General features: G+C 35.4%; 2 protein-coding genes across 2 annotated transcripts; one reads left to right on the top strand and one right to left on the bottom strand.

The window, feature by feature from the left end:
- The first annotated feature begins 512 nt into the window (after positions 1-512).
- Positions 513-11716, top strand: LOC143552927 (eIF-2-alpha kinase GCN2-like). Its single transcript, XM_077043033.1, has 29 exons — positions 513-659; positions 1634-1702; positions 1794-1853; positions 1945-2050; positions 2247-2345; positions 2998-3336; positions 3833-3973; positions 4048-4134; positions 4438-4521; positions 4597-4711; positions 4843-4960; positions 5194-5248; positions 5803-5969; positions 6431-6615; positions 7454-7599; positions 8182-8431; positions 8668-8950; positions 9155-9248; positions 9402-9482; positions 9551-9607; positions 9698-9829; positions 9945-10028; positions 10157-10265; positions 10351-10487; positions 10581-10688; positions 10786-10874; positions 10958-11060; positions 11169-11291; positions 11548-11716. Exons 1-29 carry the CDS (start codon positions 544-546, stop codon positions 11665-11667), a joined length of 3657 nt encoding a protein of 1218 aa, XP_076899148.1. The 5' UTR covers positions 513-543; the 3' UTR covers positions 11668-11716.
- Positions 11717-13244: 1528 nt separating this feature from the next.
- On the bottom strand, positions 13245-16029 carry LOC143552924 (serine/threonine-protein kinase-like protein ACR4). Its single transcript, XM_077043030.1, has one exon. It carries the CDS (start codon positions 16027-16029, stop codon positions 13318-13320), a length of 2712 nt encoding a protein of 903 aa, XP_076899145.1. The 3' UTR covers positions 13245-13317.
- Between the last annotated feature and the right edge of the window lie 852 nt (positions 16030-16881).

The raw sequence follows: 16881 nt of genomic DNA, 5'->3' as shown, positions 1-16881 counted from the left end.
GCGTTGCGCGAAGTTGTCTGGCATGCATCTTCACGTTAAAAGTACAAAAATAATTATTTTCTTTTCGTTAATGCCTCATGATGCGTGCACTTCCAATCTCTCGCTTCTAAATCTTCATTCCAAGCTCGTAAATATTTTCGATAAGCTCCATAACTTCCAAGTCCCTGAAAACATATAACAATGCTTGAAGTACCAATGTTCATTTATTTATTTACCTAAAATTAACTAATTAATATATAAAATTAACTAATTTTTACCTAACCTATCACACGTCTCGTTTGCACCCCTGGTAAATCGTAATTATTAACCTTGTTATTTTATTTGTAAGTAAAAAGAATATTTATAAATATCGTGTAATGAACTAATGAGTCATACACACGTAACATTCAAATCATATGTTGACGAAAACACTCTAATTACTTCATAAACCCTTCCAATTACCAAAATCAGCCTACTGATACTGTAACAAACCCTAACCGTTTAAAAGTCTGTTTATTGCTAGGTCGTTACTGCAATTGAATCTGAAGTCAAAGCGAAGGAAGCATGGGCCATAGTTCGAAGAAGAAGAAGAAACGCGGCGGCTCCGGCCGCCGTAGGACGCCGTCTAACGATCTCACTTCCGTCGACGCCGAGCTTCTCTCGGAGGAGCTTACGGCACTGTAAGTAGTAGTAATAATAATAATAATAATAATAATAACAATATTACTGCTTTTGTGTATGTATTAGTATTAGTTTACCTGTTTTGGAATGCTATGAATTAATTTCACATTGCACACTCAAGCTCAACTAGTTTAAGGTATTACACGAGCTCTAGCCGAGATTAGGCTTATATAAGGTTTTTCTTATAATATATAAAAGTAATTAAAAATATATATAAATAAATAAATTAATTAATAATAAATGAGCCGAGCTCAAGCTTTAGATTTAGATTTAAGAGCTTGAAACGATCTCGAGCATGTCAAAACAAGCCGAGCTCGAGCTGAGCTTTGGATCGTTTAAGTTACTACACAAGCTGGAGCCGAGCTTAGGGGTATTTGAGGTTTTTCTCAAGTGATGTAAAAATAATTAAAAATATAAAAATATATAAGTTAATTAATTAATTACTAATAACGAGGTGTGTGTGAGCTTGAAAAGACAACTCATGAGCTGAGCTCGAGCTATAGAAAAAGAGATTGAAACGAGCCGAGCTTGAGCACTTGTAAGCCAAAATGAGCCGAGCTGGCTCGGCTCGTTTACACCACTACAGTACATGTAAGAACCTTTTGCTGTGAAAATTATTGTATAATCATCATTTTTGGATTGGAAGCATAATGTGATTGAATTGTCAAATTAAGAAGCAAGATTGCATTAAGTGAAAATATACGAGTACTGTCTAAGGTAATTAACTAATTATCAACTTATGGATGCACATTTGAACAAATGTGGGGAGAAGTTGGGACCACCGGACCACAAAATTGAGAAAACTGAAGTTGTTATATGATAAATTGACTGGGACCAGCATTTTTTTAAATACGCCTGCCTGCTGACTATGTCTTTATTGATCACTTTTTGAATAACAACACATTTTTTTGCTTATGTTTTTGGAACCAAGGTTATTTTCTTCTATAGGCTAAATGTATATTTTGCTTTTTAGGCGTGCTATATTTCAAGAAGATTGTGATGTTGTTTCAGAATCTCCACCCCAAATCAAGATCAAGCTAAGGTTTCTAAAGTTCTAAAACCAGTTAGTAGCTAACCAACTTAAGACCACTTGTTACATTTTTCATTTACTTTTTAACCGAATAAATTAACAGGCCATACTCGCAAGATTCAGGCTATGAGGATGCGGATGTTTCGGCTCTTCTTTCAGTAAGGTTAACTTGTTTATCCTTATTTTATTATTATTTTGTGATAACGTGGATATTTGTTAAATCAGTTTTTGTTGTTTATGATCATGGTTATTAGGTTCTTACCTGGATACCCTTACAAGTGTCCAAAGCTTCTGATAATTCCAGAAACAGGGTTAACCAAATCTGATGCAGATAATCTTTTGTCCTTGCTTCATGACCAAGTAAGACTTGATCAGTGTACTGTCAAAGTTCTTTCTATTGCTTTTAGTATTTTATCCATGAACTGTTGTTTAATGCTTTTTTTGATCCTCTTAAGTTCTACAAGTTGACATTGTAGTACACTATACGGATCTTGTTTTTTGTCTCCCAATTTATATCATTATTGGTTATTAAGAAGTCAGTTGACTGCCCATGCAGGCCAATTTAAATGCACGAGAAGGACGTGTGATGATTTATAACTTGGTAGAGGCCGCACAAGAGTTCTTGTCTGAAGTTGTCAAAATAGAGCAACCACATGTAAGTGTAAATACTGCTCATCTTTACATATATATGTGTTTATTGCATCAAAATTACACACAAGTTTTGGTATTTGCTAAGATATATGATTGGTAAGGCATGTAGTTGTTGAAAATTGCAACAATGGTTTTATGCAGTTGTTGTATCAATCAAATTTCATTTTCTAAACTTTCAATGACGGTGTTTTATTGGGGCACACAGATATAAGATTTTGAATATTAGTGGACTTTGATGTAAGCACGTAGGAAGAAAATTTTGGTGATGAGACATGGTTATGAAAATCTACTCACCTTATATAATCTTAACGTGTATTGACTGTATGTTTAATCTCAATTAAGTCAATTCTGTCTAAAACAGGTATATGAAACTAACATATGATCGTGTCGACGGTCAACTTGGGTTATTTTCAATCTCAAACAAGTCAAATGTGTTTAAAACAACTTGAATGTCGCTTGAAGTATATTTTTAGTGCATACAAATTACAATATTTTAAATCACTTTTATTCAAAGATATAGATTATTATAGTAATATCATTTATGTAATCACATATCTAATGCATTATCTGTTAAAATATGAATTCCTGGACTCAGTTGATCTGACCCACACTAAAAATGATCTGTTTGATTTGTTTTTGTTCCATTTCTTTTTCAGTTATCTCGAAAGAATGTTACAGTTTTGTGTGACAGACCTTCCAAGGGGCCTTTTGTATACGGTTTTCTAGATCTTTTTGTAGGCTCTGGTGAGTCATGGCACTGGGGACTTTCAGTCGAAGAGAGCAACAGTACAATCATTGCCTTAGATGACCTGAACACTGATGGTCAGCCTTCACTTGAAAAAGTCAGCCCAACCATGAAGATGGGGTTAGATGAGGGTGGTCAACCAAAAGTCATATCTACTGAAAGACTTAATACTCTAGTAGAAGAGAGTAAGAGTATTGATTCTCTTGCATTACAATCTGTGGAATCAGTGGAGAATGCTAGCATTGATGAGGTAAGATCACACAAAATGCTCTTTTGTTGGCATAGATTTTTATTCTTATTACTATAATTATAATAACTGTCATCATGACACCTGTACTATAATTTCTTGAGGGCCGGCTAAACGGCAGGTTGGGTAATGGATCAAAATGGGTTTGGGTGAAAACATGTTCTATTTGTTGGGCCGGGCTGACTTGAAGCACTTTTTGCTCATAAACAATAGTTCTTATGAATAGTTAGCTTGTCAAAAAGATGACAACTATTTATATTATTTCAGTAATAGCCTAATTTTTTAGTGAAACCATTTAGGAGCTTTATGCATTAAATTGACACTTTAGGTGACTTTCGACTTTTTAACCTGTTTGACTAGTTTGACTCAAGTTATAATGCGCTTAGAATTTTTTTCATTAATCTTAAATTTTTTATCATGGGTAATCTGTAATCTGTTATTCTTAAATCATACTTTTCTTTGTAATGATTATTAACATCACTGCTGCAAATTTACACAGGATTATCCTCTGATTGTGGATACAGAAGAAGAAACTGAATACGATGAGTCTGAAAGTGATAATTCAGAATCAGAATCAGCATCAGCTGCTTCAAAGAACCATCATCAAATTTCACATACTGTTGAGAGAGATTTGATTCTGGTTATATTTCACTTTTTCTGTTACTAATTATATATTTAAAACTTATATAAGAACTAACACTCCAAAAATATTAGGCCCATTTACTGAGACTTGCTTGTGCTCCTAAAGGTCCACTTGCTGATGCCTTGACAGATGTAACATCAGAGTTGGTTAATCTAGGGGTATGTTTCTTACACTTTATTTGTTTATACAGGCGGCAAAATGGGTAGATTTTAGTAAAGGTTATACATGCTAATTCAGATTTGGTTTTGAGTTTTAATGTTTTATAAGCACTTAGTGTATTAATTATGATTACAAAAACTATATTGTGTATTAAGTGATTCAGGATGTTAATATTTGAAGCTGGTGCAGATAATATATAATCCAAATTGACCCACTTTTACATAAATGGACAACATTGGCATTTCCATTTCTGGTTTCGTCACGCTGACATATTTCTGATTGGTAATTAATGGTGTTTTTAGATTGTGACAGACCGGGTGGCAGATTTCGCAACGGGTTCATCGCTTTTTGACAGAAGTTTTAACCAAGCCTTTGGAGAGCGTATGGTTAGTGTCTTTTAGTTCTTTCGTTGGATTTTTTCAACTTTTTATTGTAATGTAAAAGGAACTACTTCCAAATAGGTAGCCTCAAAGATATCTCATTTTTGGAAAACTGCCTCTGATTCCAAAGGGCAGCATACCTCACCTACATTAAGCTCTCGGTATTTAAATGATTTTGAGGAGCTTCGACCTATTGGTGAGTGCTTATTATGTCATGAATGCAATCTGCTTAAATACAGATTTCGCTTACATATTTATGAGCCTACCGCTATCTACCATATACAGGTATTACTTTGTTTTGATGTCTTTTGTTGTTTCACATGTCAGGTCATGGTGGATTTGGCCATGTTGTGCTATGCAAGAATAAGTTGGATGGAAGACAATACGCTGTTAAGAAGATTAGACTAAAGGACAAAAGTCAACCTTTAGATGACAGAATTTTGAGGTAGCGTTTTCTATTTACCATTTGAAAAAAAAGCAAACTAAAAGTACCTAATTCTCTTTAGGAACATGCATCATGTTTAATTTAGCTCAACATGGTTCTCCATTTCTCAAATGTGAATTGGAAACCAGTAACGAGTAGAATGGTAACATTCCATGAATTGTAAATTTTAAATTCATCAAATTGGATTAATTAATGTTTATATTCTTCATTTGCCACTATTTTGAGGTACTTAGAGAAGTAGCCACTCTTTCTCGATTGCAGCATCAACACGTTGTACGCTACTATCAGGTAAGTTTCTATGCCTTGGCCTTTTTACCTGTTCGCAATATATATTAAAGGTAGCAAAATGGGTAACCTTTTGTTATAGGCCTGGTCACTTTTTCGGTCCAAATTTATTAAAATTTTCTTGCAAATACTCACGTATGATTACCAGAATTTTATCATTTCAATTATAATCTAGTGGTGGTTTTATGCGTTGAAATAAACTTTAGGCTACTTTCAGCCATCTTGACACATTTCTTTTTAGGGAATATCTCATAGAATAGTAACTTTTTTTTACTTGTTTGACCCGTTAAAACATTTAAATTGAGTGACCTAATTGGAACACTTTTGAAACTTGGTTACTATTATATGAAGTTGCCCCTTTTAGGGAATATCTCATAGAATAGTAACTTTTTTTACTTGTTTGACCCGTTAAAGATAAAACATATCTTGAAACAACACATTCATTAATTAAGGGTCGAGATTGTTATATACCATCATAAGCAGAACATCTTGTAAATTATGATTGTGCCACATGCTTTTAAAAATAACTCATATTTATTTGATAAAAAAAATTTCAGGCATGGTTTGAAACAGGAGATGCTGGTTGTTATAGTGATGCCACATGGGGTTCCAGGACTGCAGCTAGCTCTAGTTTCAGTTACATAGATCACAGTTCAACAGAAGTCGTAGGGCAAGACAACAAAGTTGGAACATATCTCTATATTCAAATGGAATACTGCCCAAGGTTACCTCCAAATTTTTATTTAGTTTTATACTAATAAAATCATGTCATTGTTTTGTACTTCAGAAAATGAGTTTTACATTATTGGATAATGAATGTGGAAGCCATTCAAGTATTCAACTTTTTCATCAAGTCCACCCATTTATCAAAACTATCACACAGGGCACCCTAGTATGTGTTGTCATTTTTACCATTTTTGTCTTTTGACCAGATCATGTAAAATGACGAATATCACCTTTTTTTTATAAAATACGAAACTATCTTTAATGATGTAAGCTTTAGAAAATAAAATTAAGTGAATTTTATTAATTGGCATGTTTGTAGTATGACACGAGATGCATACTTGGGTGTGGCTTATATGATGATAGTTTTAATACTTGGGTGTCCTCATTATCCATTATTTTATTGTTTGTTACTAATTATATAATGTACTTGTGGTTATATTATTGATTTTTTTTATAAAGGACTCTTCGGCAAATGTTTGAATCTTATACTCAATTTGATAAGAAATCGCCATGGCATCTGTTTCGTCAAATTGTAGAAGGGCTGGCCCACATACACAGTCAAGGAATTATTCACCGTGACCTGACTCCAAATAACATTTTCTTTGATGCTCGCAACGAAATTAAAATCGGGGATTTTGGTCTTGGTAAGTTACAATTCTTTGATTCATATGTTATGAATAATAAGCAATAAACTCGGCGGGTTGGGTAGTGAGTCAAAATGGTAATCTCACTAATCTGGTTATGGTCAAAACATGCTGGGTTGACTCAAAACACCTTTTGTTCAAAATCATAATCTCTATATTACACAAGGGATCCTGTGGTTTATTAGAAGTCACAGAAATGGTCTCAGTATAAAAAACACACCAATGGTCGCTAAAATTTTCAGGATGACCATTTATTTTAATTCGTTAGGCCTTATTAAATGTAAAGTTTATTCCTAAAGTCTTTACTTTTAACGTATCTTTATACTATTATTAATTATGAAACAAGTTTTATACAATAGTTTTTTCTTTCCCTGGTGTTCTACACAACCACCACCCTTAACCACCGTAATACCACCAATAACCAACTTTAACCACCGACCTACACACCATCGCATTGTACCCATTAGTGTTATTTTTGATACTTAATGACCATTTCTGTAACTTTATACGAACCATCGGGACCATTTGTGTAATTTACTGCTTTAGGTAGCTAGTATGTCAAGTTGATTACAAATGATATATATGTATAATAATAATTTAGTTTCTTCAATAAAATGCTTTGAAGAGTTTGTATGCATAAATAGATTGGCGACTTTTTACACAGTTGACCAGTTGACTCCATTTTGCTTGTTACCTTTTTGGCTTTCAAGCTTTTCTTCTCTTTTATCTGTTTGACCTATTAGTTATAAAATATAACCGGGTTGACCCATTCATATGTAAATGGGTTGAAATTACCACCTCTATGATTAGACTAATATGTCTCGATCTTCTATATCAGCTAAGTTCCTGAAGCTGGAGCAGTTGGATCAGGATTTAGATCCTGCAGAAACAACTGGAGTGTCAGTTGATGGTACTGGCCAAATTGGTACTTATTTTTATACTGCACCAGAAATTGAGCAGAGATGGCCGAAAATTAATGAGAAAGTAAGTACATATTAGTTTATGCATGTTTTCGGAGGCAAAGAAAAACACTTTCCGTTCATTATTTTATTGATTCATCAGTTCAGCCTTTGAATCATTTTGTTAAAAACTACATTACTGTTGAAATTTATATGATCTTTTGTAATCACATTTGCACACTATTATGTATAAGAAAAATTAAAAAATTTGGACAAAAAGTGCTTTGGGTGATCCCATTCCAATCTGCACCATTTATCTGTTTTGACCCGAATCTGTTTCTAGCAACTCGTTTTGCTGCCTTTACAAGTACAAAAACTTATATTACTATGCTCAGTTAACGCTTTTAAATCATTTTGATCAATGAGTTTTAGTACGTATTTGACACACCGTTAGCTAATATATTTTTTGAATTTTTGGGCATTTCAGGCCTGTTGCCCAACAAGAAGATTTGAATTAATTGAAAAAGTTAACCTGTTTTCACACAAATCTGTACCCAAAAAGACTGACCCGTCAATTTTGCCATTTGTACTTATTACTTTGGTAGCCAAAGGTGCTGTTTTATGTAGATTGCAGCGCTTTGTTCATTTGTCTTTTGTTGTTCTTCAGGCTGATATGTATAGCTTAGGGATTGTATTTCTTGAGCTCTGGCATCCCTTTAGCACTGGAATGGAAAGACATGTTGTTCTTTCTGACTTAAAAAAGAAGGGAGAACTTCCATCAGATTGGGTTGCTGAGTTCCCGGAACAGGCAGCTTTATTACGCCAGATGATGTCATCAAGCCCATCAGACCGCCCCTCAGCCACAGAACTACTCAAACATGCTTTTCCTCCAAGAATGGAATCTGAGTTGTTAGACAGTAAGTAATTAGTACAGTAAAACCTTGATAAATGAATACTTCTAGACAATTATTTATTTTTTCCCATTAAATCAAAGTATTTAATAATTTTCACCTAAGGGATTGCAACCAGTAAAGCCCGCAACTGTAAAACTGGGCGAATCTTTGGTTTTTGAACAAAGATTCCATGCGTGTCAGTTTACAGTTTTTGTTATAGATCCTTGTGTAATAATCATAAGCTTGCTATTATTTTGCAGATATCTTGCGAACAATGCATAATTCTGAGGACACCAGCATTTATGATAAAGTTGTAAATGCTATTTTCAATGAAGAAATATTGAGCACTAAAAACCAAGATACCGATACTGAAACACTAAAGTTATGTCGAAATGACGCCTCCTCTATACAACATACAGATCTAGACACTGATGTTCGTGATCTGGTTTGGGAGGTATCTGCTGCAGTGTTTAGGTTACATTGTGCAAAGCGTTTGGAAATAGTCCCAATGCGTTTGCTAGGAGACTCAATACAGTTTAATAGGTATAATCATATTGATGCTCTTTTTTTTAATAAATATTTTCAATTCCTGATTGCTTTCTTGTATGGCTAGAGGTGGCTGTTAAAGCCCGTTTACTTATGAATGGGTTGATTGGATAAGCGATTTGTTGGTTTTGCGTTTCATGCATTGTTTAGATTTTTGTCAGTCCTGCTGGTATTTACTTGATAATTTTTTTATGTGTGAAGGAATACCGTTAAGCTTTTGACAAATGGTGGAGACATGCTAGAACTCTGCCATGAGCTGCGTTTGCCCTTTATTAATTGGGTTGTATTAAATCAGGTATGGATCATCACTTTTGTAAACTACTATTTGAATAAGTTCAATTTGTGAGGAATGAAAGCATGTGTCTGTTATTTGTAAGATGGATTTTTTTTTTAAATTTAGAATTGACAATGAGGCTCTGTTATTGTAATCCTTGTTTATATGCTGCAGAAATCTTCTTTCAAACGATTCGAAATATGTTATGTATATCGTAGACCAATTGGTCATTCCCCGCCAAATCGATATCTCCAGGTAAATTTTTTTTATTTTAGTTTTTCATATCTTAGCCCTATGAAGTAATGCAATTTTCTCATATGCAGGGTGACTATGATGTTATTGGAGGTGCTTCTGCACTCACAGAGGCCGAGGTTATCAAGGTAATAAATCTTTTTAAATTGCCAAATTTGAAATCAAGGATAATGCTCAAGTGAGATAGCAGTTAAACTTACGCATTGATTGATATGCAGGCTGCAATGGACATTATAACCCGCTTTTTTCATCCAGAATTATGTGACATACATCTGAATCACGGGGATTTACTAGAAGCAATTTGGTCATGGATTGGAATTAAAACACACCATAGACAAAAAGTAGCAGAAGTATGTATACTTGTTCTTTTTCTGTAAAACATAATTAAGGAATTCTAATATTATAATACTAAATATAATAATATGTATTAGTGCTTATGAAGAACTTAAATGTTGTGCCTTGAAGCTTTTGTCTCTCTTAAGCTCCTTGCGTCCCCAGTCCACCGAAAGGAAAACAAAGTGGGTGGTTATAAGACGACAACTTAGACAGGTTAGATTCGATTAATTTTTCACTTTGATGTTATGTTTTAATATATGCTTCTAGAATATCTAACTACTCTATATGTTCACTTTTATTTTAAAATTAAGTCCTTAAGTTTTCTCATTTTTATTTTCCAGGAACTTAATATTACTGAAGGCGCGGTCAATAAGTTGCAGACTGTGGGTTTAAGGTTTTGTGGAATTGCAGATCAAGCCCTCCCTAGATTAAGAGGCGCACTTCCTGCTGGTATGTTTTTAAATCAACAATTTTTTCTACAAATCCTTAATTATTTTCCGAGAATTTTGATTCAGTTTGTGTGATGGCAGTGCAGATACACTAACACGAAAGGCACTTGATGAACTTTCTCAACTTTTCAATTATTTGCGGATATGGAAAATTGATACAAATGTTTACATCGATCCCCTTATGCCTCCCACTGAGAGTTATCACCGAAATTCGTTTTTCCAGGTTAACATCTATTTATTTTTAAAACCTTTTACATTACAGTCTTATTTTTAAATACTTATGCTGCTAGTGTACTTATTTATGTTTTTGAAATAGATTTATTTGAGGAAGGATAATAGTCTCGGTTCACTCACGGACGGGACTTTACTTGCTGTTGGTGGTCGCTATGATTATCTCCTTCACCGTATGTGGCAATCTGAATATGTAGGCTCTCATTTATCATATACTATTTCTGGTTATCACTATTTAATTATAAAGTTAGTTTTAAATATTGACTGAAGGCTTGCTTTGATTCTTTTAGAAATCCAATCCTCCAGGAGCAGTCGGGACCAGTCTTGCTTTAGAAACCATTATTCAGCATTCTTCTGTTGATATTAACAGACCCTTTAGGTACATTAGTTAATTTCACAAACATCACTATCATGATTGTCTTTTTTATATATTTTTAATTATCATTGCACATTTTAATGCAGAAATGATTCCAGCAGAAGTGTTCTCGTTTGTTCAAGAGGGGGTGGGGGTTTACTGGAAAAACGTATGGAGCTAGTTGCCGAATTGTGGGAAGACGATATCAAGGTTTGTAGTACAATTTATATATGTGACAAAATGGGCTGTTTGGTTTAATGTCAGTTTTTTATTAAGATCATTAATTATTTGACCTTCGAATTATTGTGTTTTTTTCAGGCGGAGTTTGTTCCAAGTTTGGATCCGAGCCTTACGGAGCAATACGAGTATGCCAACGAGCATGACATTAAATGTCTTATTATCATCTCTGACACCGATGTTTCCCAAAAAGGATCTGTCAAGGTAATAATTCTGTTAAGCTTCAATAATGCAAGTTAATGTCTAAAATTCCCTTCAGCAAAACTCTTTTCTTGAAGTTGGTTAATGGTTAAGGGTTAATACTTAATACCATAAAAAATCGACTTATTTTCTTAGTTTGAGTCCTGAATTTGTTAACAATAGGTGAGTGAACTTTTAGTTTAAATCGAGAAAATATGTTGGTTTTTTGTAGTACTAACGCAAACAAAAAAGTCTGAAAATGGGTTTTTAATATATACAGATTCGTCATCTCGAGCTTAAGAGGGAAAAGGAAGTAAGCCGAGAATCCCTGGCCAAGTTTTTATCAGAAGCAATGGTGTCACAGTTTAGAAATCTGGAACCAAATGCGAAAGTCAGATGATCCGAATACGACGTTAACGGTGTGATACAAGATTATCATGTGTATTGTTTTTTTTCCCCTTACATAATTGAGTTAGGACTGGCATTTTTGTTATTTTTTTTTGTCACATGCACATAAATACAAAAGGAACGAAATTAGTTGGAAAGAGTTATTTAGGGCATTTAATAATGCACATGCATATAAAAAGGAAAAAAAGTGTGATAAAAACTAAAAATATGTATTAGAAAAAACTAGGTAGAACAATTATTACAACTTTAAAGAGAACCATCATAACTGAATTTAATTCTCCTTTATTATAACATATATAGCTCATAACGCTGAGATCCAAAAATGAAAAACCCCTTACTAGATATAAAAAAATAGAGCAATATATAAACTAACAAAAAAAAATATTTTACTATTTAGTCGTGGTCCTCATGGGTGGGTATTCAAAAAATCAAAACTAAGTTCATCAAATTTAGCAATTAGCATAGATTGGGTGGGTCAATGAGGTGGCGGTGGATTGCTAAGGCTCTAAGAGAGACTTTTCATGTGGCGTAGGTTTGATTTTTGCTATTTAGTTTATGCGGCGCCGGGTGATGATGGGAGACTAGACGAGTAGGTGACGTTTACTAGTTGGATCATTGAATTGAACGGGCTTTATCTCATCTCATTGTCGTGTATTCGGGCGAGTGTTCGCATGCATTTGCCTTAGGTGAGGGTTTTCACCGGACCAAAAGAAGAGTATGTCTTGATGTGAATTTAGCCACTAGCCAGTAACCCGATTGATTGGAAAGCTTTATGGGCTCTATCTAAGGATGTTTATTTGTGCCCTTCGTTAATTTAAAAAAAAAAACTATTTTATATTTCTTGGGCCAGCAACCTAAGAAATCTGGGGCCCATGCAATTTTCTTAGTTCTAATAAAATGTTTACTTCGATTACAAATAAATATGCAATTCAGTATGAGTTTTCATTGATGATAATCAAATTATGATCAATTAAATAGGATGTTTTTTGTTAAAAAAAAAAACTGAATTTTTCCATGTATATGATTTTCAGGACGCGACACTATTTTAGGACGAGCGTACGAGTATATGCATCTGCTAAATTAAAAGGTAGTTTCCGGCGCAATATTTATAATGTGTTGGACGAACCTTTATGTTGTGATTAAAATTTTGTTTAATTTAGCATTACTATATTAAGACTAAACATAACAAATTCTCTATTTTATAGTATAAATTAGAAAGAATAAAGTGTATAAAAGTTACTTAAGTAAAACAATTGATAGTAACTACTAAAAGTTAGCATAAAAGTTGATACATGTTTCCCTCTTTTGGTCATTTTTGATTGATAAAATTATACCATGAAGAGTATGATCAACAGTGTTTACAGTTTATTATTATTCTTATTATGTTACCATTACTGTCATTGTTATATTAATTAATGGTAACAAAACAGTACATTTGATCAAAAATTGTAATATATCTAAAGTTATTTAAAATTAATAATAAATATACTGTCACTAATAGCAATAATTTTCATCAAGATTTGTTTGTGAATGAGATTAAATGCAATAAAATTTAACAAAAATCTTAGTTTTCACAAACATTCATCAATCCATCATTTCACAAATGAATTTGTAGTATTCACCATTAATTAACACAAATTACTCAAAAGTTATGCTGCAAGAACATATCTTGTTGAGGTGAAGCAGGTCCAATCTCTTCTTCCAATCTCCTTAAACCATCACCAACTATTTTGTTTTCTGATATCTTTGGTTCCACAACATCTGCCTCCGAAACCGACGATTTTCGCCTTTGAGACGACGCCACGCTAGGAAACGTGATCCACGACGGAGCTCTAAACTCCGTCCGTTGATCTTCCGTCTCCGCAGCCACATCGCCTTCTAGTTCTGATCGGTTAGACGACCGTTGCGACGTCTTTTTATGCATTCGGCTACTTCCTAAAACTACCTCGGTCGGTAATATCGGCTGGTCGTTACTCGGACTCCCCATTAACACCGCCAACGCCCGTTCCAACGCCGTTGTTACCTTATCCATCGACGGCCGCTCTTTACCCCGCATTCTGACACATTTACACGCTACATTCGCGATCCGTTTCAACGCCTCCGTATCTGACGGAGGCGGTAGGACCGGATCGAGAATAGCGTGTATTTCACCCGCTTTTATCAACGGGACCGCCCATTCGACAATGTTTCCTTCTTCAAACTGCATATCTATCGCTTTTCGACCACTTAAAATCTCGAGCAGCAAAACTCCAAAGCTATAAATGTCAGATTTAGTAGTAAGATAGTGAAGTCTGTAGTATTCGGGATCTAGATACCCTAGGGTCCCGGCTGGTAGCTCAGCCAAAGGCGAGCTACTATTAGTTGGTCCTAACAACGATAACCCGAAATCAGCAACACGAGCATTATGCTCTTCATCGATTAATATATTCGACGACTTTATATCCCGATGGATAACCGGTGGACATGCATAACCATGCAAGTATTCAATACCTCTCGCAGCCTGCACCGCAATAGTAACGCGTTTAACCCAATCCAACTGCGCTTTTAACGAGTTTGGCTGTCCGTGAAGATGCTGATGCAGTGAACCATTTGCCATAAACTCATACACCAACAACCTTTGTTCACCTTCCTCACAATATCCCAACAAATTAAGCAAATGTGCATGGTTTAATCTCGATAACAAATCGAGCTCGTTATGAAACTCCATCGAATGTTTCTTCATATCGGGCGAAAGCAGCGCTCGTTTAACGGCAACAACCACTCCATCTTTTAATACCCCCTTGAAAACACATGAAAAGCTACCTTTACCAACTTGAGACTCTTCGGTAAACCCATTCGTTGCGGTTTCGAGCTCGTTATAACTGAAAACTTTAGCTCTTCTGATCTTTAACTCGTCCAAATCCGGTTGAATCTTACCTCCGTCTTTCGAGAACCCGTTGTTCATCATGAATTTAACATTTTTCGTTGAGCATTTACAGTTCCTTAACTTGTACCGAACGTAGAAAACAGCGGTTAACGACACTACAATAACTAGCAACACCCCGAAAATGATCTCGCCGACGATCACGGGCAGCTGTAGCGACCAAAACCTTTCGGTTTTCTTATCCGTGTATGTACAGTTTGATAAACACTCAACCGAGGTGCAGTTCAAGCAGTTGTACTCGCAAACGCGGTCTGCATTCTTCGTGCATTCGGTTTTTTGGTACATTTGAGGTGGGCACTTGAGGCTGCACGGTAAACAGACCCGTGAACCCGCAGGCCTGCACGGTGAGGTCCCATCGTTGTACTCGTAGAACCCGTTATCACACGCCTTTGACCGGCAGGCTCCTGGTGGGACTGCTAGTGGCAATTTTGAAGTTGGAAAACCGGCCCCCCAACAAACTGATGAGAGCGATTTGTCAGCCAACACGCCACACGAAAAGTAGTCACCCGAGGCGATTTCGTACAGACGGACGCCTTTTGGCGGTTGGGTGCTCGTATCGACCCGAAATCCCCAACAAACCACTTCATGCGTGTAGCTTTTGATGCCACACGCATGAAACCGGCCTCCAACTACCGAAAGCATTGGATCGAGCGGGGCCAAGTCAACGTTGACTTGGCCCTGTCGAGCCAATGCCATTGCCAGTTCCTCTTGGGACTCCCAACTCGCACCCCAACACAAAACATTCGGGTCAACACCTTCGATTATCCCACAAACATGGTAGCCACCCGCGGATATTTTCCTAAACCTAACATTTTTCGGCACACGTGTGATCACGCCACTACTCGTCTCGTCCCCCCAACAAAACGTGCTTCGGTTTTGCGAAAACAACCCGCAGTTAAACTCAGACCCGGCCGAAACCGACTGGATTTGACCATCAAAAACATGACTTTTAGTCATGTTATAACCCCAACAATCGACAAGCGAAATGTCTCTTTGCCTCCCCATTAACGGTTTCCGGAGACCACACAGATGGTGGTCCCCAGCGCTGAGTTCAGTGAACTCAGCGTAACTAGCCATGGGTGTTGGCACACCCATGGCTATAAAACCACTAGTCCCCCAACAAAAGGGCCAACTATTATTCATCAAAAGCCCACAAACAAACCCGTTGCCCGCGGTTAACCCCACGAAGCGCGTCAACGAAGGGGTCGAACCGACGATAGCCGAATTGGTACCGTAACATGACACAAGATGAGACCCATCTGATTTTAACTCACAAAATGCATTACCATATTCACCATAAGATATAGCAATAGATGACATTGAACCAAGACCAATCACTAAACCATTTAAATCTGATGCAACTATAATAAACATAATTAGCAGTAGGGTCATTACTGTCATATCCTCCATCAAAACCCTTAAAATCCACATCAGTTGACTTAACTAAACTAACACCTGTCAATTCCCACTTCACAGTTCATAAATATCCATCCACTAAAAGCACACTTGTTCCATTGACTAACAAGAAAGTCAAAGAAAGCTATGTAACTCCATAATACCTCAAAACAAAACCAAGATAATCACTACCCAGATGAAATCATACAAAACCCATGTGGAATCTAGCAAAAAAGATTTAAAAAATTAAAAAAAAAATAATAATAATTTTTTTTTGGAATGAAATGAAGAAAGAGAGAGGATGAACTTACAGATGAATAATGTAGAGATGGTAGAGATGGAATAGAATTGAATGTTGTAGAGGTGTTAAGAGATGATCAAATGTGCAGTTCAAAAGAAAGAGGGTGTGTAGGCGACTGCATTAAATGTTGGAGTTAATGCAATATTGATCTTTTCATGCCTGGATTTCTGCACACATGTCTACTACTTTGGTCCTTTAATTTTTTATTTTTTTACTATATACCCCCCCTACCACCCTTGAAGCTTTTGGTTTATTAAGGATTAATTATTATTATTATATATAATATTATTTTATTATATATAATAATTGTTTGGTGCCGTAAAGCTTCTATTGGGCCATTTTGCGGCACCACACTGGTGGTAATTTTTTTTGTTTTTCATTTTAGTTTTGTTTTAGATTCGGTCCGTAATGAACGCAATAAAATCAGATTGAATGACAATTTTGTTTTGTTTTTTTTATTATTTTATTATTTTGAATTTTATATTTTTTTACTATATACCCCCTACCCCACAAGCACCACTTAAAGCTTTTGGTTTATTAAGGACTATTAGTATTTAAAGCAATAAACTTGTTCCATTTTAGTCATT

Source organism: Bidens hawaiensis, unplaced genomic scaffold, assembly GCF_021521415.1.
Source record: "Bidens hawaiensis isolate Kalapana, Puna unplaced genomic scaffold, B.hawaiensis_p1.1 tig00017050_1, whole genome shotgun sequence".
Classification (NCBI taxonomy): domain Eukaryota; kingdom Viridiplantae; phylum Streptophyta; class Magnoliopsida; order Asterales; family Asteraceae; genus Bidens; species Bidens hawaiensis.
Note: the sequence above shows the minus strand (reverse complement) of the source record. Positions and strands in the feature narration are given on the sequence as shown.

Excerpts from the sequence above, each read along its gene's own strand:
- LOC143552927 (XM_077043033.1), top strand. The coding sequence starts at position 544 with ATGGGCCATAGTTCGAAGAAGAAGAAGAAACGCGGCGGCTCCGGCCGC. Across the intron at positions 9,249-9,401 it reads ATTGGGTTGTATTAAATCAG|AAATCTTCTTTCAAACGATT; the intron begins GTATGGATCATC and ends TATATGCTGCAG. Across the intron at positions 10,029-10,156 it reads TAAGACGACAACTTAGACAG|GAACTTAATATTACTGAAGG; the intron begins GTTAGATTCGAT and ends TTTATTTTCCAG.
- LOC143552924 (XM_077043030.1), bottom strand. The coding sequence starts at position 16,029 with ATGTGGATTTTAAGGGTTTTGATGGAGGATATGACAGTAATGACCCTA.